This window comes from Poecile atricapillus, chromosome 6, assembly GCF_030490865.1.
Source record: "Poecile atricapillus isolate bPoeAtr1 chromosome 6, bPoeAtr1.hap1, whole genome shotgun sequence".
Lineage (NCBI taxonomy): Eukaryota > Metazoa > Chordata > Aves > Passeriformes > Paridae > Poecile > Poecile atricapillus.
In genome coordinates this window covers 6637527-6659735 of record NC_081254.1, presented here as the reverse complement: position 1 = coordinate 6659735, position 22209 = coordinate 6637527, and the positions used below count along the sequence as shown (strand labels likewise).

The following is a 22209-nucleotide window of genomic DNA, read 5'->3' as shown; positions in this document are numbered from 1 at the left end:
GGCCCTAAGGAGCAGCAGCTGTCCTCTGTGCCAGAGGGATGTTCCTGCTGGGGAAAACCCCAGTGAACCCACGGCACCATTGGGGTGATATTCCCAGGCAGCCCTGGAAATCCAGCTGCACTTATTTCCAGCAGGATAAATGAAGAAAAAAACCAAAAACTAAATGAACAGCCTCATTTCACCCTCAAAAGTTGAATTTCTGCTCACACATGAAAATCTGTTGCTGGAGACGCTGATAATTCCATTCTTTGGATAATGGCACAATTAGAGAGGGACTTTTTAGATCAATATCAGCAGGAAAAAATCCTGTCTAACCCCACTGACTTTTCTGTGGGCAGCCACTATTCAAACCTTTCTTTTTTATTCCATTTATTTCTTAACAAGAGAAATTTGCATTCATACATTAATACAGGCAAGGAATGAAAAAAAAAGCCCCAAAGTCCCAAAAAGCAAAGAATAAAGTTGACAATCGACAAGCTCTTTTTCAGGATTTATCCTGGTTTTCCTTAGAAATGTTTTGAAGGAAAGCATCTTTAAAAGCGAGCATTTAATGTAGCAAATGGGATCTAAAAATGAGCATTTAATGTAGCAAATGGGATCTAAAAATGACCATTTAATGTTCCATATGGGATTTAAACTGAGCTTGAGACAGCTAAAGGTGCCCAGAGCCCAAGTGGAAGACCCAATGGGAAGTAACATTTCTTAAGGACCTTCCTACAGGTGCTCCAAGTGGAAGAAATCCTTTTCCTAAATTCAAATTGTAAGATTTAAAAAAATAAATATTTATTTGCTTGCCTTAGGCCTTTCTGATGAGCCACAAGTTGTGTTCAAATAGCACAGCCACAGAGCGAGGAAACGCTCCTTGGTTTCCTCCTCACATTATTTGCTTTAAAATTAAAGCTGGGCAGGCTCTGCAGGACCTGAATCCATTTTAATCTTGACAATCTTCTGGAAAATCTCTATTAAAGCTCAGAGCTTAAAAGCTTAATGTGAGCACGGGGCTGGCTCTAGCAGCTCCCACCCCAGAGCTGATCCCACACTCATTCCTGGGTTTGTTAAAAGGTTTGTTAATGCTGGAATGGATGGGTTTAAAACCCTTAAAACACAGCAGCAGGTTCTGTTTCCTCTCCTGAGCTGCTTTGGTGATAATCATCAACAGAGGCCCTCTCCAGGGAAGCCCTCACCTCAGCAGAGGCTGGGAAGCCTGGCCAAGTACCTGAGTTTTATTATTTTCCCAGGAATATTTCCATTCCTGGCTGAAATGAGCCCAGTGGAATTCCAGCCCACAGGTAGAGCCTGGGAGCTGGGATCTCCACCCAGCCAAGGACTGGGAGAGTGAGTTGGGCAGGACTCTGATCCCAGATCAAATCCCAGCTTGGATTAATTCCCTGCCCCTGCCTCTGGCTGAGCTGTGCTAGAGGCACCCCCATCCCAGGGCATCAATCCCACGGGATCACCCTCCTGCTCCCAGGGAAGGAGTGCCAGGGCAAGAGGAACAGCCTCAGGCTGGGCCAGGGGAGGTTTAGGTGGGATATTGGGAAAAAATCTTCCTGGAAAGGGTGGTCAGGCATTGGCACAGCTGCCAAGGGGGTGGTGGAGTCACCATTCCTGCAGGGATTTCAACCCCTGTGGATGTGGCACATGGGGACATGGACAGTGGTGGCCTTGGCAGTGCTGGGGGAATGGCTGGACTTGATGACCTTAGAGGGTTTTCCCAATCTAAAAGATCCTGTGAATCACATAGATGTTGTATTTTATATATATATTTATATTATGCATGGTATATAAATTTTGTATATAAATACAAAATATATATTTATATATATATTTATATAATTTAAATAATATCTACTTGCATAAACTAATATTTTATTAATAATGGCATTGTTAACATTTATTATGAATAATATTATTGTTGTTGTTGTTATTATTATCCTTTTCTCTGAGTCCCTTTCTTCTCCAATACTAACTGGGACAAGCCTGGTGTAGTAACAGCTTAGTAATGTCTGGGTAGCACTGGGATGGCTGAAAGCCTCACAGTGGCCTGGGCCTTCCATTCCCTACAATTTGGTGAGATTTCCTTCCCTTTGGGATCATGTTGGTGACATGAAACACAATCTGCTCCTTACACCATGGCACTGGATTTCATGGAATCATGGAATGATTTGGGTTGGAAGGGACCTTAAATCCCACCCAGTGCCACCCCCTGCCATGGGCAGGGACACCTTCCACTATCCCAGGCTGCTCCAAGCCCCAAAGTCCAACCTGGCCTTGGACACTTCCAGGGATCCAGGGGCAGCCACAGCTGCTCTGGGCACCCTGTGCCAGGGCCTGCCCACCCTCCCAGGGAACAATTCCTTCCCAATATCCCATCTGACCCTGCCCTCTGGCACTGGGAAGCCATTCCCTGTGTCCTGTCCCTCCATCCCTTGTCTCCAGTCCCTCTCCAGCTCTCCTGGAGCCCCTTCAGGCCCTGGAAGGGGCTCTGAGCTCTCCCTGAATCCTTCTCTTCTCCAGGTGAGCACCCCCAGCTCTCCAAATAACCAGGATTATTCATTATTGATCCTCTCCAAGGCTTAAATCTCTGAAGGGACCTTTGGGAAAATCAAATACAATGAGTGAAAAATTTGCTTTTCTGTCTTTATGTTACTCATCCAACCCGCATTTTACAGCAACCTAAAGCTCTGCTTTTCTAAAAACTCCCATTTTACTTCCAGAAGCACAAGAACACGCCCCGGATGGATCTGAACAAATTTAAACCCCAGATTTTTCCCTTGAAAGGGTGTTTTTTTGTAAAAATGTGTCTTTTCTGACACACTTTGAATGACTCACATGAAAGCTTGTCTCTCACCCCTCAGCTCTGGGACTCTTTGCCAATGAATAACTCACAACAGGAATGAAACTCCCCCACAGCAAAGCTCCCCCTCCTCTCAGGAGGATGGGCAAACAGCAAAGATCAGAATAATAATAATAATCATTAAAACCAAAAGAGATGAGAAGGAAACAAATCAAATACTGCACTCACAAAAAAGAAAAAGAAAAAGGCAAGAGAGGACGGCAGTTTCATGGGATTTTTGGATAAATAAACAAGTGCCATACCTTTTCAAAAATTCCATATACTCAGTATGCTTGATGAGGCCAGTCCTCATCATTATTGTTTGAAAACATTGCCGATCAATAGCCCAAAGTTTCACATTTACGAGAGCTGGAAAAAAACAAGACAAGGGGAAAATGTGATTAGCAAAAAATGTCCAAATTCCTGTTGTGAACTGCAGAGGAAAATGATGTCATTGGTGAGAAAGCACAGGAATGGGGAATGCTGCAAACCAGGAAACAACATGAAAGCATGCACTGAAAGGATTGGGAAAATCCTGGTTTAGGAGTTGGATGTGGGGTTTTGGAAAGATGGCCTGAAAGCAGCTGTGAGGGGAGGAGAAATCAGGGAAGGCTAAAGGTGAGCAAGGACTCGGGGTCAATTCATCACAAGCTCGGTGATTTCGGGACATTTTTAGTGCATTATCCAGCAAAATCCATTGAGCTTCCATCCGGCTCCCAAATTCCTCCTTGACCTCAAGGAAATTTCCAGCCCCAAGCCCTCTTACACCCTGATAATGAAACACCTCCCAGCTGGGGAGGTTTTGAGTCATTCTTTTCCAACTTTACTTTTCGGGTCCCTGTTGAATTCCAAGACTTCAACAAACACCACATCCTGTTCTTCAGATCAAAATTCCATCATAAAAACAGGGAAAACCAATGCATAAAGTAGAGGGTAGAATCTTGAAAGTTCCAGTTTTTATCTCAGCTGTGGCTTAGACATTTGCATTAACCATAAATGCTTGACTATATACAGTTTATAATAGGGCTTCTCCTTAGAGAAACAGTTTGATTAAAACTATTCCCAAGACCACTACACTCATATTAATTTCTATTTTTTCAGAGAGTAAATGCAATAAATTCCATCCCCATATCTCCATTTGACTGCGTGAAACAGCATGAAGCAAAGAGACTTTCAGCAAAATATTTACAAATACTCTCACTGATAAGATCCATAAAATGAATGTGCTTTGATTTGCTGGTCCTTCAGTTCCCAAACCTCCTCCTTAATGAGTTTTTATCCCTAACTGCATTTGCAATATGGAAAACCTTCAAAGTGCAAACTCAAAGATCTCCTCTTGAATTGCATGGCAGAACAGCTTTTAAAGCCTCTTCTAGTTTTGAACACAGAAACTTCTCTTAGAAAAGAATTTTTGGTTTTATAATCAAAGCGACACCTCCAGACATGGGGACTCCAAACCTCCCTGGGCAGCCCCTGCCAAGGCCTGAGCTCCCTTGCCATGGAGAAATTCCTCCTGGTGTCCAACCTGAGCCTCCCCTGGCACAGCTTGAGGCCGTTTCCCCTTGTCCTGTCCCTGTTCCCTGGCAGCAGAGCCCGACCCCCCATCAGGAATGGTGGAGAGGTGCTGCTCTCTCATTAACCATAACACACTATTACATCCTATATATTTTAATAAATTCATATACCAGGCCCCCCAAGGTCCATGCAGGAACTCAGTAAAGTGCAGACAATGCACTTCTGTATTAATTAAGCCACTAATCACACCTTATATTCTCATTTCTCCAGCCTTAATGACAAACAGCTGCTTTACTAAAGGCTAATCAGGGTAGAGATTTAAATGTCAGTAGGAGCCTTATAATCAGTATGAGCAGCATTTCCTGTTGTGCTGAAACCCCCTGTCAGTGCTGAAGAAACAGCAGGAATTCTGTGGGATTTGATCCTCTTAAAGGCTTCAGAGTTATGTATTTAGGAGTGCCCTGAGATGAAAAACATATCTTTGGGATGTGTCCCACAAATTCAGCATCCACTGGGAATTAGAACAGGCACAGACAGAGATTTCCTGGTTCTGCACAGAGCCTGTGCTGGATGTAAAATATCAAATATCCTATTCCCTGACTGCAGGAGGCACAACCAGGAAGGAATATGAGAAACAAAATGATGGAAGAAGATGCATCTGCAACATGAGTTTCCTTATTCAATAATCTAAAACATCATCCTGCAGTCAGAGCTTGCTCTGCTGCAGTGATGCAACAATTAAAGTTTATTGCCTCTTTCACACTTTTTCCCCAGCAAAATGCCATAGCTGGGCCTCTGTTTGATCTTTGGAGCAGCACACAACAAAATCACTGCTCATCCAGAAACCCCCAGGAGTTTGGACAGGGATGCCCAAACCTGCCATTTCTCTATGGCTGCAGTTGCAGGAGCTCTCCAGGTGAGGGGATGGGGCACTGCAGAATAATTGAATTGCACATTGAGACAACAGAGTGATGGGAATTATGATTTATGATGATTTCTGACAGATTTCTGCTGTGGTTCAAGGGCTGAAAACAAAGCAAATGCTGCTGGAGAAACAGGGGAGAGCTGAGGCAAAAGTATCAGGATTTCCTGGGGCAGAACTGGATGGGGGTGGAGACATTACCAATAAAGTTTAAATTTGAAATGCTTGCCATGGTTAAGTCCTAATTTGTGATTGAAGCTGACTGAAATTATCTCAATCAATGATTTCAGTAAATGAATCAGGCCCCTCTCTCCATCAACATTCCTGATTAAAACCAATTTAAAAAGTCAATAAACAATTTGGAACTTCTTTTCCAAAAAGAACTACTCCCAAACTTTTCTTCCTATTTTTTTACCTGCGAACCCATGGAAATATATCCCAATTGAAAGGGGTGCAGAGCCCAGCCCATAGCCTGGGATCTGTCCCAGCTGGTTCATCCATTCATGCCCAGAGCCTTCCCCTTTCCAGGCTGAACAGCCTTAAATCTCTAAATAACGGGGATTATTCATTACTGAACCTCTCCAGGCCTTAATTCTCTTTATTTTCAATACTTCCATCACATCCCCAGCTTGCCAAAGTTTGGGCTGTTTTGCTTCATTTCTTCTTTTGGACCCAGTGGTTGAAGATCATCAGCTCCCCTTTTCTTTCCTCACATGCCAAAGCACTGAAATAAGGGGGGAAATGCAAAGTTCTAAGCTAAATATTTACAGAAGAGCAACCTAAATACTGTTGATGTTATTTAATATGATATATTTTATGTTAGATAGGTGGGGAAGTCCTGAATATTAAAAAAAATCCTTGAAATCAGAGCAGCCAGCAGAGGCATTGCTTCCAAAATGAGATGCAATATTCAGATGGCCCTGCATTCTTTAAACATCTTCCCAAGTTTTTATGTGCTCACTGAAGCCTTCCCAAGTTTTTTCAAGGATCACCAGGTGAATCATCCTCTTGCTGGCAGCGTTACCAGACCTGAAAATTTTTATTCCCTTGCACCACAAGCTGGAACTCGTCAGCTCACTTTGCCTTTTGGGCTATTTCATCCCAAAAATTGTTTGTTTATCTGCCCTCAGGCAAAGAAGCAGCCACTAATTTGTGTCCTCAGGGCTTTTTTGGGCAGACAAAACATCGAATTTCCACTCCTATTTAACTGTCCTCCCACTTGGGTTGGGTTGTGCAGGGAATATTGTGGAAATATTCCCACCATGGGGGAAAACACAGCCATTTCCAGCTATTTCTGCTCCCTCCTGTTTAAGGTATGAAATGATGATTAAAGCACATTTAACTAAACAGGAGGAGCACATGGAATTGCTTTATGCCACCAAACACTCTGGGAATCATGAGGGAGGCTCCAGAATACAGCATGGAGTGATGGAGAGAATGCATCCAACAGCTGGAGCAGGAATAAATTCCTTTATTCCCAGATGTTTCTGTCCCAAGTTTCTAACAACAGCACTGGGGCAAGGATGACTCCATCCTGATATCCCATTTTCCAGCAGGTCCTTTCCCATTTTTCCCCAGGGAGGTTTTGTCAGTAGGGAAGGAATCATTTTAATTTGGCCAATGATAAATGCAGAGACAGAGAAAAGCTCCCAGTGCCAGAGGGCAGGGATGGATGGGATATTGGGAAGGAATTGTTCCCTGGGAGGGTGGGCAGGCCCTGGCACAGGGTGCCCAGAGCAGCTGTGGCTGCCCCTGGATCCCTGGAAGTGTCCAAGGCCAGGTTGGAATGTTTGGGCTGCTGCTCAATCCCTGGTCTCGGAGGTGACAAATAATAAATGCAGGTTCTGTGAGGAGAAAAGGAAGCAGGAAGGACGTGAGACCTCCAGGGAGCTCTGCTTTCACTCCAGTCAGCTCCAGGAGCCCCGAGATTCCAAGGAAGTGTGTAAGGTTTCCTTAGGAACGACACCTGCCTGGAGAAGATCAGGCAAGACCAAGGAAAGAGGCAGAGGGAAATTGTTATTACCCAACCCTGCTCTTGAACAAAACCACCTGGAGTATTCAATATAAATATAAATCAAATGGAACATTAAAAAGGCACCTGAAACTATTGAATTTAACAGTATTAAACAGATCTGACAACACCTATCAGCCAGGGCTAAGCACAATCAGCTGGAGCAGGTACTGCGTAGGATCCTAGGATTTTTCTTGGAGTAATCCAGCCTCCTGTCCCAGAAATGTGTCACAGGAAACCGATGAATTATTCAAGAATAACACCACCCTGGGTGATTTGATCAATTGAAGGCCCGTGATGTTTCCCTGGCATTTGTTTTTCTCTAACACCATTCCCAGTCTTTGCTGTCTCCCCCAGATCTCTCCATCCTCTTCTGCAGCCTCCGGACTCCTCAGCCTATAATGAGAAGTGGTGGCAGGGATTAATTAAGGAAGTGTTCAATTACATCAGCTATTTTCCATAGAATTTCAAACCACTTGTACTACAACCCCTGCTAATTACCCATCCTGGTTTGCTCTTTGCAAAGTGTTATTTTACATAACCTTTCCGTGGCACCTCTTACTCTTCCGGGCTCTGCTCCTCTCACATTCCTACAACACAGAGGTTTGCCCAGGTTTTTAATTAACCCTTGGAGCTCCCAAACTACTTCAGAAATCTTCCCTGGTCCTGAACAATAAAAGCTGAAATAATTCAGGAAGAACAAGCTGGAAGACACAAGAAACACTCCCAAATCCTATCTGGAGTGTGATGGAGAGTGACGTGTGTGTGAGGGGAGATTAATGGAAAGCCAAAAAGGCTCTCAGGAAGGTCAGAATTCTCAAATTAAAGAACTCATTTAGTTCACTGAATGCAAGATGGGGGTGAGGAAAAATGTCTCAAGTTATCTGGGGAAGGAAAAGGGGAAAACAAAACAAATCTCTCCTGGAAGGTGGAGATTCAGCCTGGGACAAATTGGCTCACTGGTATGCCAGGAGCATGGAAGCAGTACCAGGAAAGGGGAATGAGGAAAGTAATGAATTCACATTTAAAAGAGATCACAAATTAGTTCTAGCTTGTTGCCTACAGGAGATCCAATCCCAAGGAAAATTAATATTCCCAATTAAAGAGGGGATCTTAACACAGCCCTGGGCTGGAAGGGAAGGTGTTGATAAATGGAGAAGTTGATGTGGGGGACCATTAAAAAGGGAACAGGAAGAACAGCACTAAAGAAGCAACTAAAAAATAGCTCAGAGAGAATCCCCAACATGGAAACCAGAGTCTTGGAATGCAGGTGGGGCAGGAACTGTGCTCTGGGAAGGCAGGAATTGCTCTGCTGCTTGCAGAGAGAAGGAAAGGCAGGAAGAATTGCAGGGGAGTGGGTGTGAAAGGGCCCTAAAAGCAAGCAAAAATTCCAGGTGGCTGCACCTGTGGGGGCTGAATCTGAGCAGGAACAGTGGCAAGAGCCTCATGGAAGATTCTGGGAAGATGATACAGGTATCTGCAAGCTGTTTGGTTTCTCATGAATCACAGGATCATGAACTGCTTTGGGTTGGAAGGGACCTTAAAGATCATCCAGTCCCACACAAGGACATCTTGCACTATCCCAGGCTGCTCCAAGCCCCAAAGTCCAACCTGCCCTTGGACACTTCCAGGGATCCAGGGGCAGCCACAGCTGCTCTGGGCACCCTGTGCCAGGGCCTGCCCACCCTCCCAGGGAACAATTCCTTCCCAATATCCCATCTATCCCTGCCCTCTGGCACTCTGAAGCCATTCCCTGTGTTCTGTCCCTCCATCCCTTGTCCCCCAGTCCCTCTCCAGCTCTCCTGGAGCCCCTTCAGGCCCTGGAAGTGGCTCTGAGCTCTCCCTGGATCCTTCTCTTCTCCAGGTGAGCACCCCCAGCTCTCCCAGCCTGGCTTCAGAGCAGAGGGGCTCCAGCCCTGGAGCATCTCCATGGCCTCCTCTGGACTCTCTCCAGCAGCTCCAGGTCCTTCCTGCTCCGAGGACCCCAGAGCAGAACTGCACCAAGTGAGGAGAACCTTTCCTCTCTCCTTATCCCAGGGTCTCTCACAGAGCTCTGCAACAGATCCCGAAACCAAAACATGGAAAATACGCAGTTCGTCCTCATCCACTGGTTTTTCCCTAAGGGACAACATTACCCAGGTCCAGGAAATCTATTCCCAGCTCTGAGTTATCCAGAAGGGGGTTGGAATGAAAACCCTCTTTTTAAAGAGCTGCTCACATGCAGCAAAATTAACAATCATCTCTCCACAGTAACAAACCAGTGTTTTAATGCTTTCTTTCCCCTTCATCTCCAGGTGCTCCTGGACTATTTAGCTACAGAAGTGGCTCCAATGGCCAACTTGCCATAAAGCTCAGTGGAGCAGCGAGAGCAGCAGGAAGCCAGGTGGAAATCAATTTTCCCAGCCAGACACTCTCATTTATAATTCTGCACCACGGGATGCTTTAATTCACAAGTAACAACCATGAGAACAAGAAAAGTGCCATAAATACCTGCATTGGGTGCAAATACCTGAGCTGGGACACCTTTCCAGCATGGTGGGGTTTAGTTATTGAAAAGTTTAATTGAAGTGGTGCTTGGAATAGAGGAGGAGAGGAAGAAGGAGAAGGTGAAGGAGAAGAAGGAGCAGAAAGAGCAGAAGTAGGAGAAGCAGTCGTGATCATCATCAGAATCAGCATCAGAAAAAGCAGAACAGAAGACAGAGAAGAAGAAGCAGAAGCAGCAGAAGGAAAAGAGGCAGAAGAAGCAGCTGCAGGAAAAGCTCCTGAAGCAGAACAAGAAGTGACAGAAGAAGCGGAAAGAGAAGGAGAAGAAGCAGAAGAAGACATAAAGGAACAGAAGAAGCGAGCAGAAGGAGGAGAAGGAGCAGCAGAAGAAGCAGAAGAGATAGAAACAGAAGAAGAACAGGAAAAAACCCAGAAGTATGATAAGGATAAGCAGAAGCAGCAGCAGCAGAAAAAGCAGCAGAAGGAGCAGAAGAAAAAGAAGAAAAGCAGAAGAAAAAGAGGATGCATGAGAAGAGGAAGAAACAGCAGCTGCAGAAGAAAAAGCAGAAAAAACAGGAGGATGAGGAGAAGGAGAAGGAGAAGGAGAAGGAGAAGGAGAAGGAGAAGGAGAAGGAGAAGGAGAAGGAGAAGGAGAAGGAGAAGGAGAAGGAGAAGGAGAAGGAGAAGGAGAAGGAGAAGGAGAAGGAGAAGGAGAAGGAGAAGGAGAAGGAGAAGGAGAAGGAGAAGGAGAAGGAGAAGGAGAAGGAGAAGGAGAAGGAGAAGGAGAAGGAGGAGAAGGAGAAGGAGGAGAAGGAGGAGAAGGAGAAGGAGGAGAGGAAGATGAAGAAGAAGAGGGAGCAGGATAAGAGGCAGGAAGACAAGAAGTGCAGTTTGTTTTCCCTCCATAACCAGTCCCAAACATCCCAGTGCTAATCCCAAACCTGAGCTGCCTCCCTACAGGCCCCAGCACAGACTTTGCTGCAGGAGCCAAGGGGATCCCCAGGGTGCCCCTCCCTCTGCAGGGATCCTCCCCTCCAGTGCAGCCACCCCTGAGCTGGAGCCCTGGAGCAGCATGTGGGACACTCAGTTCCAGAGTTTCCAAAGGGAAGATGTCACCTCTGCTTTTAGAGCTGCTTTGTAGCTTTTACTTCTTTCCTAGTTCAGCTGCATGGCTCGAATTTATTTTGCTGCTGGAGCTCCGAGCTGTTCCCTTGGGCTTTGGATGGGACAAAATTAAAATGTACTCTGAAGTGATGGCCCCTAAAATGCTAAAATAAAAAGGGAAAGCCAAACTGCAGCTGTCTGGGTGCAAAGCAACGTGAAAGGTCTCTTTTTACAGGATGTTATGAGCAGAATGATTCTGCTGAGCAAAAGGACACGCAGAGAAATGAAGGAGTTTTGGATTAAATAATATAAAATAAAGCAGTGGAATGAATTATTCTGGGGCTGTAAGACTGGTGAAGCTGAACCCCACAGCCCCCTCCACAGAAATGACAGGAAGAAAATGGAAATAATCAAAACACTGAGATACTTGTACATCCCAGGGACAGTTTCTTGTTCAAGGGGATCCAAGGCTGGGGCTCCCTTTCTCCAGCTGAGATTTGGTTTCACCAGAAAAAAGAGGAAAAGAGACAGAGGGAAAAACCACACAGCCTTCAGAGGCTGCAAGGAAAATAATCTCCCAGGAAAGACGTGGCATGTTTTAAACCAAACTATTCCAACTCCTAGTGCCACCTTTCTCCTTGATCCACTATTTTCTCTCCAAGCCTGAAATGTTTGTTGTATAAATCAGACCTCTTCTCCATTTAAATCAAAATTCACTCAGGTTTCTAAGATCTACTCACATAAACCTGATTTAGATGAGATATGAGGGAGAAATCTTTCCCTGGGAGGGCACAGGGTGCCCAGAGCAGCTGTGGCTGCCCCTGGATCCCTGGAAGTGTCCAAGGCCAGGTTGGATTTTGGGGCTTGGAGCAGCCTGGGATAGTGGAAGGTGTCCCTGCCCATGGCAGGGGTGGGACTGGATGGGATTTGAGCTCCCAACCCAAACCTGTCTGGAATGAACTGCAGCCAGCACAACTTGCCCAAGAACAGCAGCAGGAGTGAAGATTTTGTCTCCTTGCCCCACACTCAGCTGCACATTTCCTGCAAAATGCTGCACATCAACCTGCAATTTAACATCAAACAGAATGACTGCATGGCTGCCATCTGCAAACAAAGCTAAACTTCCAGCTTTGAGCTGCAATCCCAATATTTTGAGAAACACAGAGCAGTTAAACCGGGGCTTGGCAGCACACTGAGAACATGAAGCAGCTTGAAAGCCCAACGACACAAAAGCTTCTCTTGGTGTGATTAAAAAGAGGTACTTAGCTAAATGAACTTTGCAGTAATTCCTCGTGTTTCAACACTTTCTTTATTTCCCATGAGCAGCATTTCCTACACAATGATTAAATAACCCATGCTCAGATTTTTCTCTCCTGAGCATTCCCTGTTTTCCACAGCAGATGGAAACCTGTCCCATCCTGTAAAATCCCTGTGCTGTTATCCCTGGGTTGGAAAGGTCTGTCCTAAAGGTTCTGCTGTGCTGAAATAGCACAGAGGAGGTGCAGAGCAGGGGCTGCATTAATCCACTGCCCAGGGCTTGTGTGTGCCCTGGTGAAAAGCTGGGGCTTGGGAGGCTTCCTCTACCAAACAAATCCCAAATCCTAGGAGATCCCATCCCCACAGGAGATCCAGGATAACAGGATCATCACAGATTCCCAGACTGGTTTGGATTGGAAGGATCTTAAATCCCATCCAGTCCCAACCCTCCCATGGTTAGGGACACCCTCCAGTACCACAGGCTGCTCCAAGCCCCATCCAACCTGGACTTGGACACTTCCATCTTAGAGCTCTTTTCCAACTTTATGGATTCTATGATTCCAACTCAATTCTGCTCCTGTGTGCCCTCAGTATCGTGTCAGATTTGGCATTCAGTTGTGTTTTATACCATTGGCTTTTTATTCCCGACTCTGCATCTATCTCTTCCTGAAATGAACTGATCTCTGGCATTTTCCTTGCTCCTGGACTTGGAGACCTGTGGATAGGCACAGACTGCACAAAGAGCAGCAGCAGCACCAGGTCTGGAGGAGCAGGGAAAGGGAAAAGGGCAATTTTAAAATATCACAGGAGGGAACTGTTCAGACACCCTGGGGTGGCACTCCTGGCACTTCAGAGCCTTTTTGGGGTGTCTGCTCCACAAGTCAGCATGGGAAGACTTTGTAGGGTGGCAGGAGCGGGTCTGAATCCAGCAGCGCTTGGATCACAGGTGGTGGGAGGTCTGGGACGTGTTTCTCCGCCAAAACCAAACCAGTCAGTGGTTTGCAAAACAAAACGTCTACTGTGGCAAAGGAACACATGGAGAGTGGGACACAAAAGGTTTTGCTGCTCCAACCCAAACTGGGAGGCAGATGGAATCCTAAAATCATGGGATTAGGAATCATTAAGGCTGGAGAAGACCTCAAGGACCATCAAGTCCAACCAAGAACCCAGATCCACCACTAAACCACTAAACAGAGCCACTGGCAGCACAAAAGGCACAAAGCTTGCTGGAATCCAGCTGAAGCCCAGAAGTTTATGGGTAAAAAGAGAGAAAAAAGATACAAATCAGGAATTCTTCTGCAGAGGGAAAGAAGGATATAAAGAAAATAGGACAACATTTTTTTGCAGGAGGTTTCTGCCGTGCACCACTCCCAGGGCTGGAAAAACAGCCCCAGGGTGCACAGAAAGAATTGGCAACTCCTCTTTTTGCCTGATTTGTTTCCTCTGGGGGATGAATTCCCCCCAAGTGCCAGTGTGGGCTCACTCCCTGTGCCATGGCAGCACAGGGAGGTTTCCACCTTTATTTCCACAACACATCCAAAGGCCCCAGCGGGGCTGGCAGAGCTCCAGGAGCACGTGGACAACACTCCCAGACACAGGATGGGATTGTTGGGGTGTCTGGGCAGGGCCAGCAGCTGGGTTGGATGATCCCTGTGGTTCCCTTCCCACTCAGACATGTAGATCCCACCTGCCTGCCTGGAAGAGGGAACCTCAATTCTTCCCTCAGAGGTAGGAGCACATCAGCTTTGGGGAAAACACTGCCCCCCTGCCCTGAGCCCCCAAAGCTTGCTCCTCAAACCACCCCACCAGCAGCACAGGTGGAGGCTGGATTTCCCTGGCTGGCAGAGTGTTTAATGGGATTCATGAGGAGTTGCTTTTCCAAACCATTAAATCCATAATACCAACAGAAATAACACCGTGTATTCCATCAGGGGAAGTTGTGGGGTTTCAATAAATGCTGCCAGGGACAGCTGGAATAAAAACATTCCCCATGAATTTACAGAAGTTGTTCAGGGGCATAACGCTACTCTAGCTGTTGATTAATACATATGTCAAATAAAAATCCCTTCCTGATATGCAGAAGCATCGTTCCATCATTCCAGACGGTTCTGGCTCGGGTGGAAAACACTGTTAACTGAACACTGACTGTGGTAGTTGGTATCTCGGCTGGAGTGCTCAGAAATCACATTGAAAATGGAATATTGAGGAGCTGTTTTCCTTCCTCTAATAACATTTATTAATTATTTTGAAATGTCTGCAGTCCCCAGCCAGCAGCCAGTTTCCATAATCCACACACTTGCTGCTGCATCCCAAAGAGAGCAGTGAATGTGGTTAAAACACACTGAAATCTGCCTTCCCTGGAAAATTTGGATTTTTGAGAAAATTACATGCCAGTGTTGCTGTTCGGGAGCTCTTATTTTTTGAGAGCCAGCAGTGAGCTCAGCTGTTGGGGGAAAATAGACATGAGCTAAGAGTGGAGGTTTAAAGTATGGATTAAAGCTGGATTTGGTTGATTGGAGTTGGGCAGGAGAAGGTGGGAAGGAGCAGGCAAAGGAGAGGTGGCCCTCACAGGGAAAGCAGGCTTAGATAAACCTCAGGATAGCTTGATATAAATTCAGACAAACCAAGAGAAACTGAGGTAAACCTGGGACAGGCAGAGGTAGGACAGATTGTGGCAGATGGGATCCCAGAATCTCAGGATGGGTTGAATTGAAGGGGACCTTAAATCCCACCCAGTGCCACCCCTGCCATGGGCAGGGACACCTTCCACTGTCCCAGGCTGCTCCAAGCCCTGCCCAGCCCGGCCTTGCCCTGAACTTCAGCACACGGCATTGATGGTTCTGTGTCTGCCCCAGTTTCAGGATGGAGATGGAAGAGGGAGACAATGGATACTGAGGAGAATCTACTCCCCTAATCCACAGGGAAGGCATTTCCAGCTCCTTTCCAGTTATCCAAACAATTCAGCCTATCAAGCCACACAGCCAGAGCAATCCCAGGGAACCCTTCAGGAGAGCCCTGGAGGGGCTGGAGCGTGTCCAGGGAAGGGAACGGAGCTGGGGAAGGGGCTGGAGCCCCAGGAGCAGCTGAGGGAGCTGGGAAAGGGGCTCAGCCTGGAGTAAAGGAGGCTCAGGGGAACCTTCTGGCTCTGCACAACTCCCTGACAGGAGGGGACAGCCAGGGGGGGTCGGGCTCTGCTGCCAGGGAACAGGGACAGGACAAGGGGAAACGGCCTCAAGCTGTGCCAGGGGAGGCTCAGGTTGGACACCAGGAGGAATTTCTCCATGGCAAGGGAGCTCAGGCCTTGGCAGGGGCTGCCCAGGGAGGTTTGGAGTCCCCATGCCTGGAGGTGTCCAGGGAAGGGCTGGACGTGGCACTCAGTGCTCTGGGCTGGGGACAAGGTGGGGATCAGGCACAGCTTGGACTCCATGGGCTGGAGGGATTTTCCAGCCTCAGCGATCCTGGGATTAATTTTTCCCCTAACACCAGAGTTTGGAGTTCTTATTAAACAGACAGGAGACATCACACCTCCTTCAGGTGCTTCAGCAACCGGATCCAGCAGCCTGCAACCCTTATGCAAACAGGAATTTCATCCTCCCTGCACTCTGAAATCCTCCCCTGTGTGGTTTCTGCACTAACATTAAATTCTGCCTCCTGTTGCACATTTAACCTATCACGAGGGCCACGTTTCAAGCACTTATTTCTCCTGATTCAGGGACTGTAAGGTATTTATGCCTCATTATTCTGATCCTGTGAGACACAGGATGTGCTGGACAGGCTCCAAAGCAGCACAGAAATGAATATATAGGTATAAAAACATGTAAAGAGAGCAAGGGAGCATATTCCAGCAGCTTTATTTATGTGCTTGCAGCCCCATGGAATTCCACAGGTTTGTTGGCCTGTGGATCAGATCCTAAAACCAAAATAATCCACAATTGACTGAATGAGACCTTTATTAAGGAATAATTTGTTCTCTGCAAATCTGCCAGCTCGGACACGAAGGATGAAATGAGACTGAGCCGAGACACAGCCAGAGCAGCTGCAACAATCCCAAAACCAACTGGTTTTCCATAGTTTTTACTTCCCAAGCTTCTGTTGGGATAAGGTGAGTGCCTATAGGCCCTTGGTGATTTTGGCCAGAAAGAATTTCATCCTTAATGTTCATTTTTATAGCTTTAAAACTTTAGGTTTTGTGTTCTTCAGAGAGGAGCTGGAAGGCTTATTAAACAGATCCTCCGTAGGAATTCCAGTGGGAATTCAGCAGAACAGGCTGATTTTAATCGAGTTTTAATAGCACAGAGTTGAAGGCAGCTCCAGTTCATTTACTGAGGTCTGGGAGTTTTGAGAAGTTGCTTTTAATTTGGAGCTTAAATTGTGTTTTCTCCTCACCTTCTCTTCCATAAAAAGAAAGATTTTGTTACAGATTTCTACACCAAAGAACAAGGACAGCTCACCAGAGTGAAAAAGAACCAAACAGGGAGCAGGAAGGACTTCCAGAGAATACCTGGGATAAGGAATTGCCTACATGGAATTGTTCTGGCTTTGATACACCTGAACTCAGGGCTTCTCACAGGATTAATCCAGCACATTTCCCTTACTGTGCAATAAAGGTAAAAATAGAGGTGAAAAATCCTGGGAAAACTCCCAGAGGCTTCGAGAGCATTGCCCACTGCTCGGTCTGATGTGTGGAATCACACAAATCAGGACAAATTAGCTATGAATATATCAAAGGGGTCACTGCTGCTCTTGCTGGGTGTATGAGGAGGAAATCAAGCCCTTGGTTCCCCAAACTCCGCCGGGGGAAGGGCTGGAATTGCTGCCATGAGCATTTCAGGGGGATTTTGATGGCTTTTTTTCACTTTATAAAGGCTCTTAGGGAAACTCAGGAGAGTTAAAGACACAAAGCACCTTGGAATCCAAGGATGTGCAGGGACATTCCTGCTGTCCAACGTGCTCTGGAAAAGAAGAGGAAGTGAGGGTGACAAAAAGGGGATCAAATTGGATGATGATATAAAATCTGTTGGAGGTAAAAGCTAAAGAGGACTTGCTGGACACTGCAGAACCCACAGATCAAACAGGATTTGATGCTGAGGGATGGAAAATGCTGAGAGAGATGAGCTTGCCCACAGAGACCAAGGAGTCGTGGCTGGGCAGGAGTCACCACACAACGGCCCCTCAATCACCAGCTCCTTGTTCAGCATGGTCAGAAAGACAAAGGGATTGGGAAAAGAAACATGAACCAAGGAGAAAATCCTGCTGTGGTCCCTCCCTCCCATCCCACACGGAGCCACTTTGCCAGGAGGCTGAAGGAGAGCACAAAGGAGCACGGAAGAGGGCAGGGGAGGAGGATCAGGGGCATCTGGCTCCAGAGGGAGGGATCTGGTCCACGTCTTCTGGAGGTCTTCAGCCTCCTTCTGATGGGATTGGAAAAGGCAAAATCAAATCCTTAAAACAATCAGCTGGGATTTGCTTTTGTTGCCTATTCCCTGAGAAAACTGCATTTGGAAATATTTCTGCACTGGGTACAGGACAGAGCCTTATTAAATCACCAACCTCATTCCCATCTTAAACATTAATTCCCATGTTTATTCCCTACCCTGCATTCCTGGAACCAGGCTACACAAACAGGAGACATGGATCAAAGTTGGGACACCTGCATTAGGATACAGATCCTCCTTGGATCCTCCCCAAGTCTGAAATGCAAGGGAAGAGTAAGAACATGAAATATTGAAATATTTCTGGGTTTTGCACATTTCTGAGAAGCTCAGAAACAGAACTTGCTGGAGATATCCTATGTCAAAATTACAAAAATGATCTAAAATTATCCAAAATCTCTGTCTTCTTCTGCCTACAAAATATCACCTGTATATCACCTATCACCTCTAATAATCCATTACCAGCATCATGGAATGATTTGGGTTGGAAGGGGCCTTAAAGCCCATCCAGTGCCTCCCCTGTCATGGGCAGGGACACCTTCCACTATCCCAGGCTACTCCAAGCCCCATCCAACCTGGCCTTGGACACTTCCAGGGATCCAGGGGCAGCCACAACTATATTCCAATGTATATTTTAAATATTAAAAAATAAAAAAAAATATGAAAAGCAGCTATGGGGGCTGGGGGTGATGAAAATGCTCCAAGTGGGACAAGGTCTAAAAGGAAAAACTCCATCACCAAAAGGAAAAGCTCCATTTGTGCAAATCCACTCATAGTTGTCAGCAGCTGAACTGGTTCTTCCTGAGCTCGTTTGAATTCAGCTAAATGTGCAAATCTCATTAAAAATACCAAGGATATGGACTCGAGGCCATCACTACTTTTTGCCAGTGCATCATCCAATGACCTAATCTGGGAATCAATCAAAAATCACTCCAAGATATTAAATTTCTTACTGGTGCCAGGGGTCTGGGTTTGGATTGATCCCAAACTCTGTCAGGTACAACCTGAAATCCCAAATCCCTGCAACACTTAACACAAAACATCCCCTGGGAGGTTCTCCCAGAGGAATCCCTCAGTGGTTGGGTGGTACCTGAGCCCTGTCAGCCCTTCCTCGGCCCTCCTCAAATAGCTGCATCCTTCTCTATCCATTTCCCAGGAATACAAATTATCCCAGCAAACTCTGTGGTGTAATTAAGCCATAACGTTGATTACATAATCAGCCTCCCAACAGATTGTTTATTCCTCATTATTAGCATACAAATATCTCAGGTGCTCATTCCCTGCCTCGAAATCTATCCAGGTTGTTCTGATTTCAAGGCAAAACACAGGCCCAGTTCATTGAATCCCGGGATCCCAGAAAGGTTTGGATTGGAAGGGATTTTAAACCCATTTTATCCCACCCCCTTCCCTGGGCAGGGACACCTTCCACTATCCCAGGCTGCTCCAAGCCCCAAACCCCAACCTGGCCTTGGACACTTCCAGGGATCCAGGGGCAGCCACAGCTGCTCTGGGCACCCTGTGCCAGGGCCTGCCCACCCTCCCAGGGAACAATTCCTTCCCAATATCCCATCCATCCCTGCTCTCTGGCACTGGGATGCCATTCCCTGTGTCCTGGCACTCCAGGCCCATGTCCCAGGTCTCTCTCCAGCTCTCCTGTTGGCTCCCATGGCAGGGGGTAGAACTGGAGGAATTTTAAGGTTCCTTCCAACCCAAACCATTCTATGATTCCATAGCAAGTGAATCCCCAGGATAACTCTGGATAAGGCGTTCATTCCCTGTGTTCCAACACCTCTTGGTGCCTTCTGGAGTCAGCAGTGGCAGAAGATGTTCAGCCTCAACCCTGATCTTCCCAATCCTTCCCAGACTAAGAAGATCTCCAGTCTACCCAACACCCTGGCACAATTTTTCCTGCTGGAAATGCTCCTATGAGTGAAAATGACCACAATTCCCAGCTAAAAATTAAAATTAAAAATTAATAGATTAAAATCCTACTGCCATGTCAGTGGTTAATATCTTAAATATAATTTGTTGGGCATGCCCAGGGGATTGATTTTCTGATTTAAAATGCTGCTGCTCAGCTTTTTTCTAAAGGAAAAAGTTAAAGGTGACAAAAGCAAACCATAAATTCCATGAAACCCCACAGCTTGATTTTGAATTCTATGGGATTTCAGGCAGAGGAAGCCAAAAGCATAGGAGATTTAAGCTGGCCCAAAAATTAGGCAATTATTTAACGGATTGGAATTAAGGACAACTTCAGTTCAGCAAAATTCTCTTTCCTTCTGGGTGAAAGGCCCTGTCCTGGTTTTATCCACAGTGGGGAATTGAGTGAATAGATTTCCTGGGGTCTGATACAAGATATGCACCAGTTCTCATCATCGGACATCAGACACTTCCAACCCCATTCCCAGCTAAGAAATGCTGAGTTCAAGTGCCTTTAAATTTGATCTGTGAAGTATTAAAGGTAATTCATGTCATTTTGGGGATCTCTAAATCCAATTCTTCTCCTGCTGAGTGCGTTTTACCTGAGGAGTGAGATCAGGGTAACAACAGAGGCCATGACCATGTGGCACATCTGGGAAAAACAACACCAGCATGAATTTTCCATTCAATTCCAGTCTCTGCCTGGACAGGGACTCCACCAGAACCAGGTTGCTCAGAGCCCCATCCGACCTGGCTTTGAAGCAGAAGTTTATATTTTATTTATATAGCCATCTAGTTGTACATTTATATATGTACATGAAGAAAACATGGATATATTTCCATGAAACCCTGGCATTTTGAGCAGCTCTCCGTGGCAGCTCAGCTCAGGGTTCATCTCCTCCTCCAGGAATTGTGCTTTTCCTGGTAAGGCAGACCCACCAATTCCAATAATCACCTTAATTCCGCATTTCCCTGATTTTATTAACTTAAATGGGACCCATAATCCAATTGCAGCACAGACTCCTTGAAATCAGAGCAAGGGCTCTGCCTCTGTCCTGAAATATCCTTAACAAATCTGAGCTGGATCCCTCAGGATGCCCTCCCACATCTCAGGGCTGAAGGCTCAAACCTCAACCCAGCCTATGAACAGATAGCATTTCTTATAAAATAATATTATTAAAAATCAACAGCATAGGACTCCTTGTTTTAAAGGTGAAATTTGTGCTCAACAGCCAATTAAATCAGGAAGTAGAAGGTAATTAATTTTTTATGCTTTCCCCTGTTCTACAGGTGAAAGTGTGACCAAAATGATGAATGAATTTTTACACCTTGTTAAATACACTCTATTTTTAGTCTTACCTTTTCTCTACTCCTGTGTCTATATTTCAGTTCTGTTTAAGAGGGTTTTTAATAAATGTCTACAGATGATGCCAAAATCTTTCACTCTTTCTTGACGATCTGATTGTAATACCAAACCTCTCACTGGTCCCAGCTTCCAAGAGAGGTCACACTGGGCTGTAAATCCAGTCAGAGTGACATCAAAATTCCTCCACACAAAATTCTCAGCACTCACATTTTCCTCCCTCCAAACAATAAAGGATTTTATCCATCCCTGTCCCTTTCCTGGGACCTGTGCAGATCACAGTGAGATTTTTGAGCACGTTCTGGTTAGCAGTTCCCAGTCCTTCTATAATCACAAAAATATGTTTTGTCCCCACACCTCATCCAAGGAATGCCCATCCTCTATCTCCTGATTTTCCTCTGATGGCCCACATCAAAAAGAATCCGGACTGATCCGTCCTCACCCTGTTTGTGCTGCCATCAAACAGCTCCATTTTCCTCTCCCTTTGCCTTTAGGACACCCCACCAAGCTGTCATTTCCTAATCCGAGCCTGTTTTCCAGGCCAGCAGTTCCATCTCTCCAGGCTCTGCTGGAGTTATCCCAGATGAATCCTCGCCCATGGATTGTTCTCCCTGTGTCTTTGGAGTCCACACCTCCCAAAGCGTTCCAAAAACCAAACCTCTGTGCAAAGGGTGGGCACTGAGCCACACTGACGCTCTCAAACACATCAAATCCATGAAGGATACAAGGGAATCCCATCTGCCCCACAGGCAGTGAAAAATGTGGAATATTTAGGGCATGGAAATTGTTGGAGCTGAGTTTTCCCTGCCTTGAGACAAGCCCAAGGGCTTGGTATCAGTCACAGCTCAATTCTGCCACTCATTTAACTCCATGCCCATATTCCCAAAGCTGGACAGGGCTTGGAGTCACCTGGGATAGGGGAAGGTGTCCCTGCCCATGGCAGGGGGTGGGATGGGATGGGATTTAAGGTCCCTCCAACCCAAACCACTCTGGGATTTTATGGCTCTAACCTGACTTATTAAAACCCTGCACTGAAAATAAATTTCTCAAGGTTCAGGATAAATCAGAATCTTTCTTGCAAAACCTCCCAAATCCATGAAGTCCTGGAAAGATGTAAATATGATTAGCACTGATTCTAAGCATTTGGTTTGTTGTCCCAGTTTTCAGTCCATGAAGCACCTCCCTGTGCAAACACAACTGAATTTACACAGAATTTCCGTGTTACTCCCAGTTGCTCCCCCCTCCTCTGGCACTGGGTTCTTACTGGAATTTACACTCACTGCAGGCAATCATTTTTTTATCTGAAAGGCCTAAAGGCAAGGATTTCATGTCATAAATTCTAAATAATTCAACTCCTGCTGGAGA

The 22209-nt window shown here is 46.0% G+C and overlaps 1 protein-coding gene across 2 annotated transcripts in view; it reads right to left on the bottom strand.

The window, feature by feature from the left end:
* The window catches only part of PRKG1 (protein kinase cGMP-dependent 1), a 363030-nt gene that overhangs the window by 136470 nt on the left and 204351 nt on the right, over positions 1 to 22209 (bottom strand). For both annotated transcript variants that reach the window (XM_058840756.1, XM_058840755.1), the window contains exon 4: positions 3100 to 3205. In XM_058840756.1, coding sequence (XP_058696739.1) covers positions 3100 to 3205 — 106 coding nt within the window. The remainder of the gene's footprint in view (positions 1 to 3099; positions 3206 to 22209) is intronic.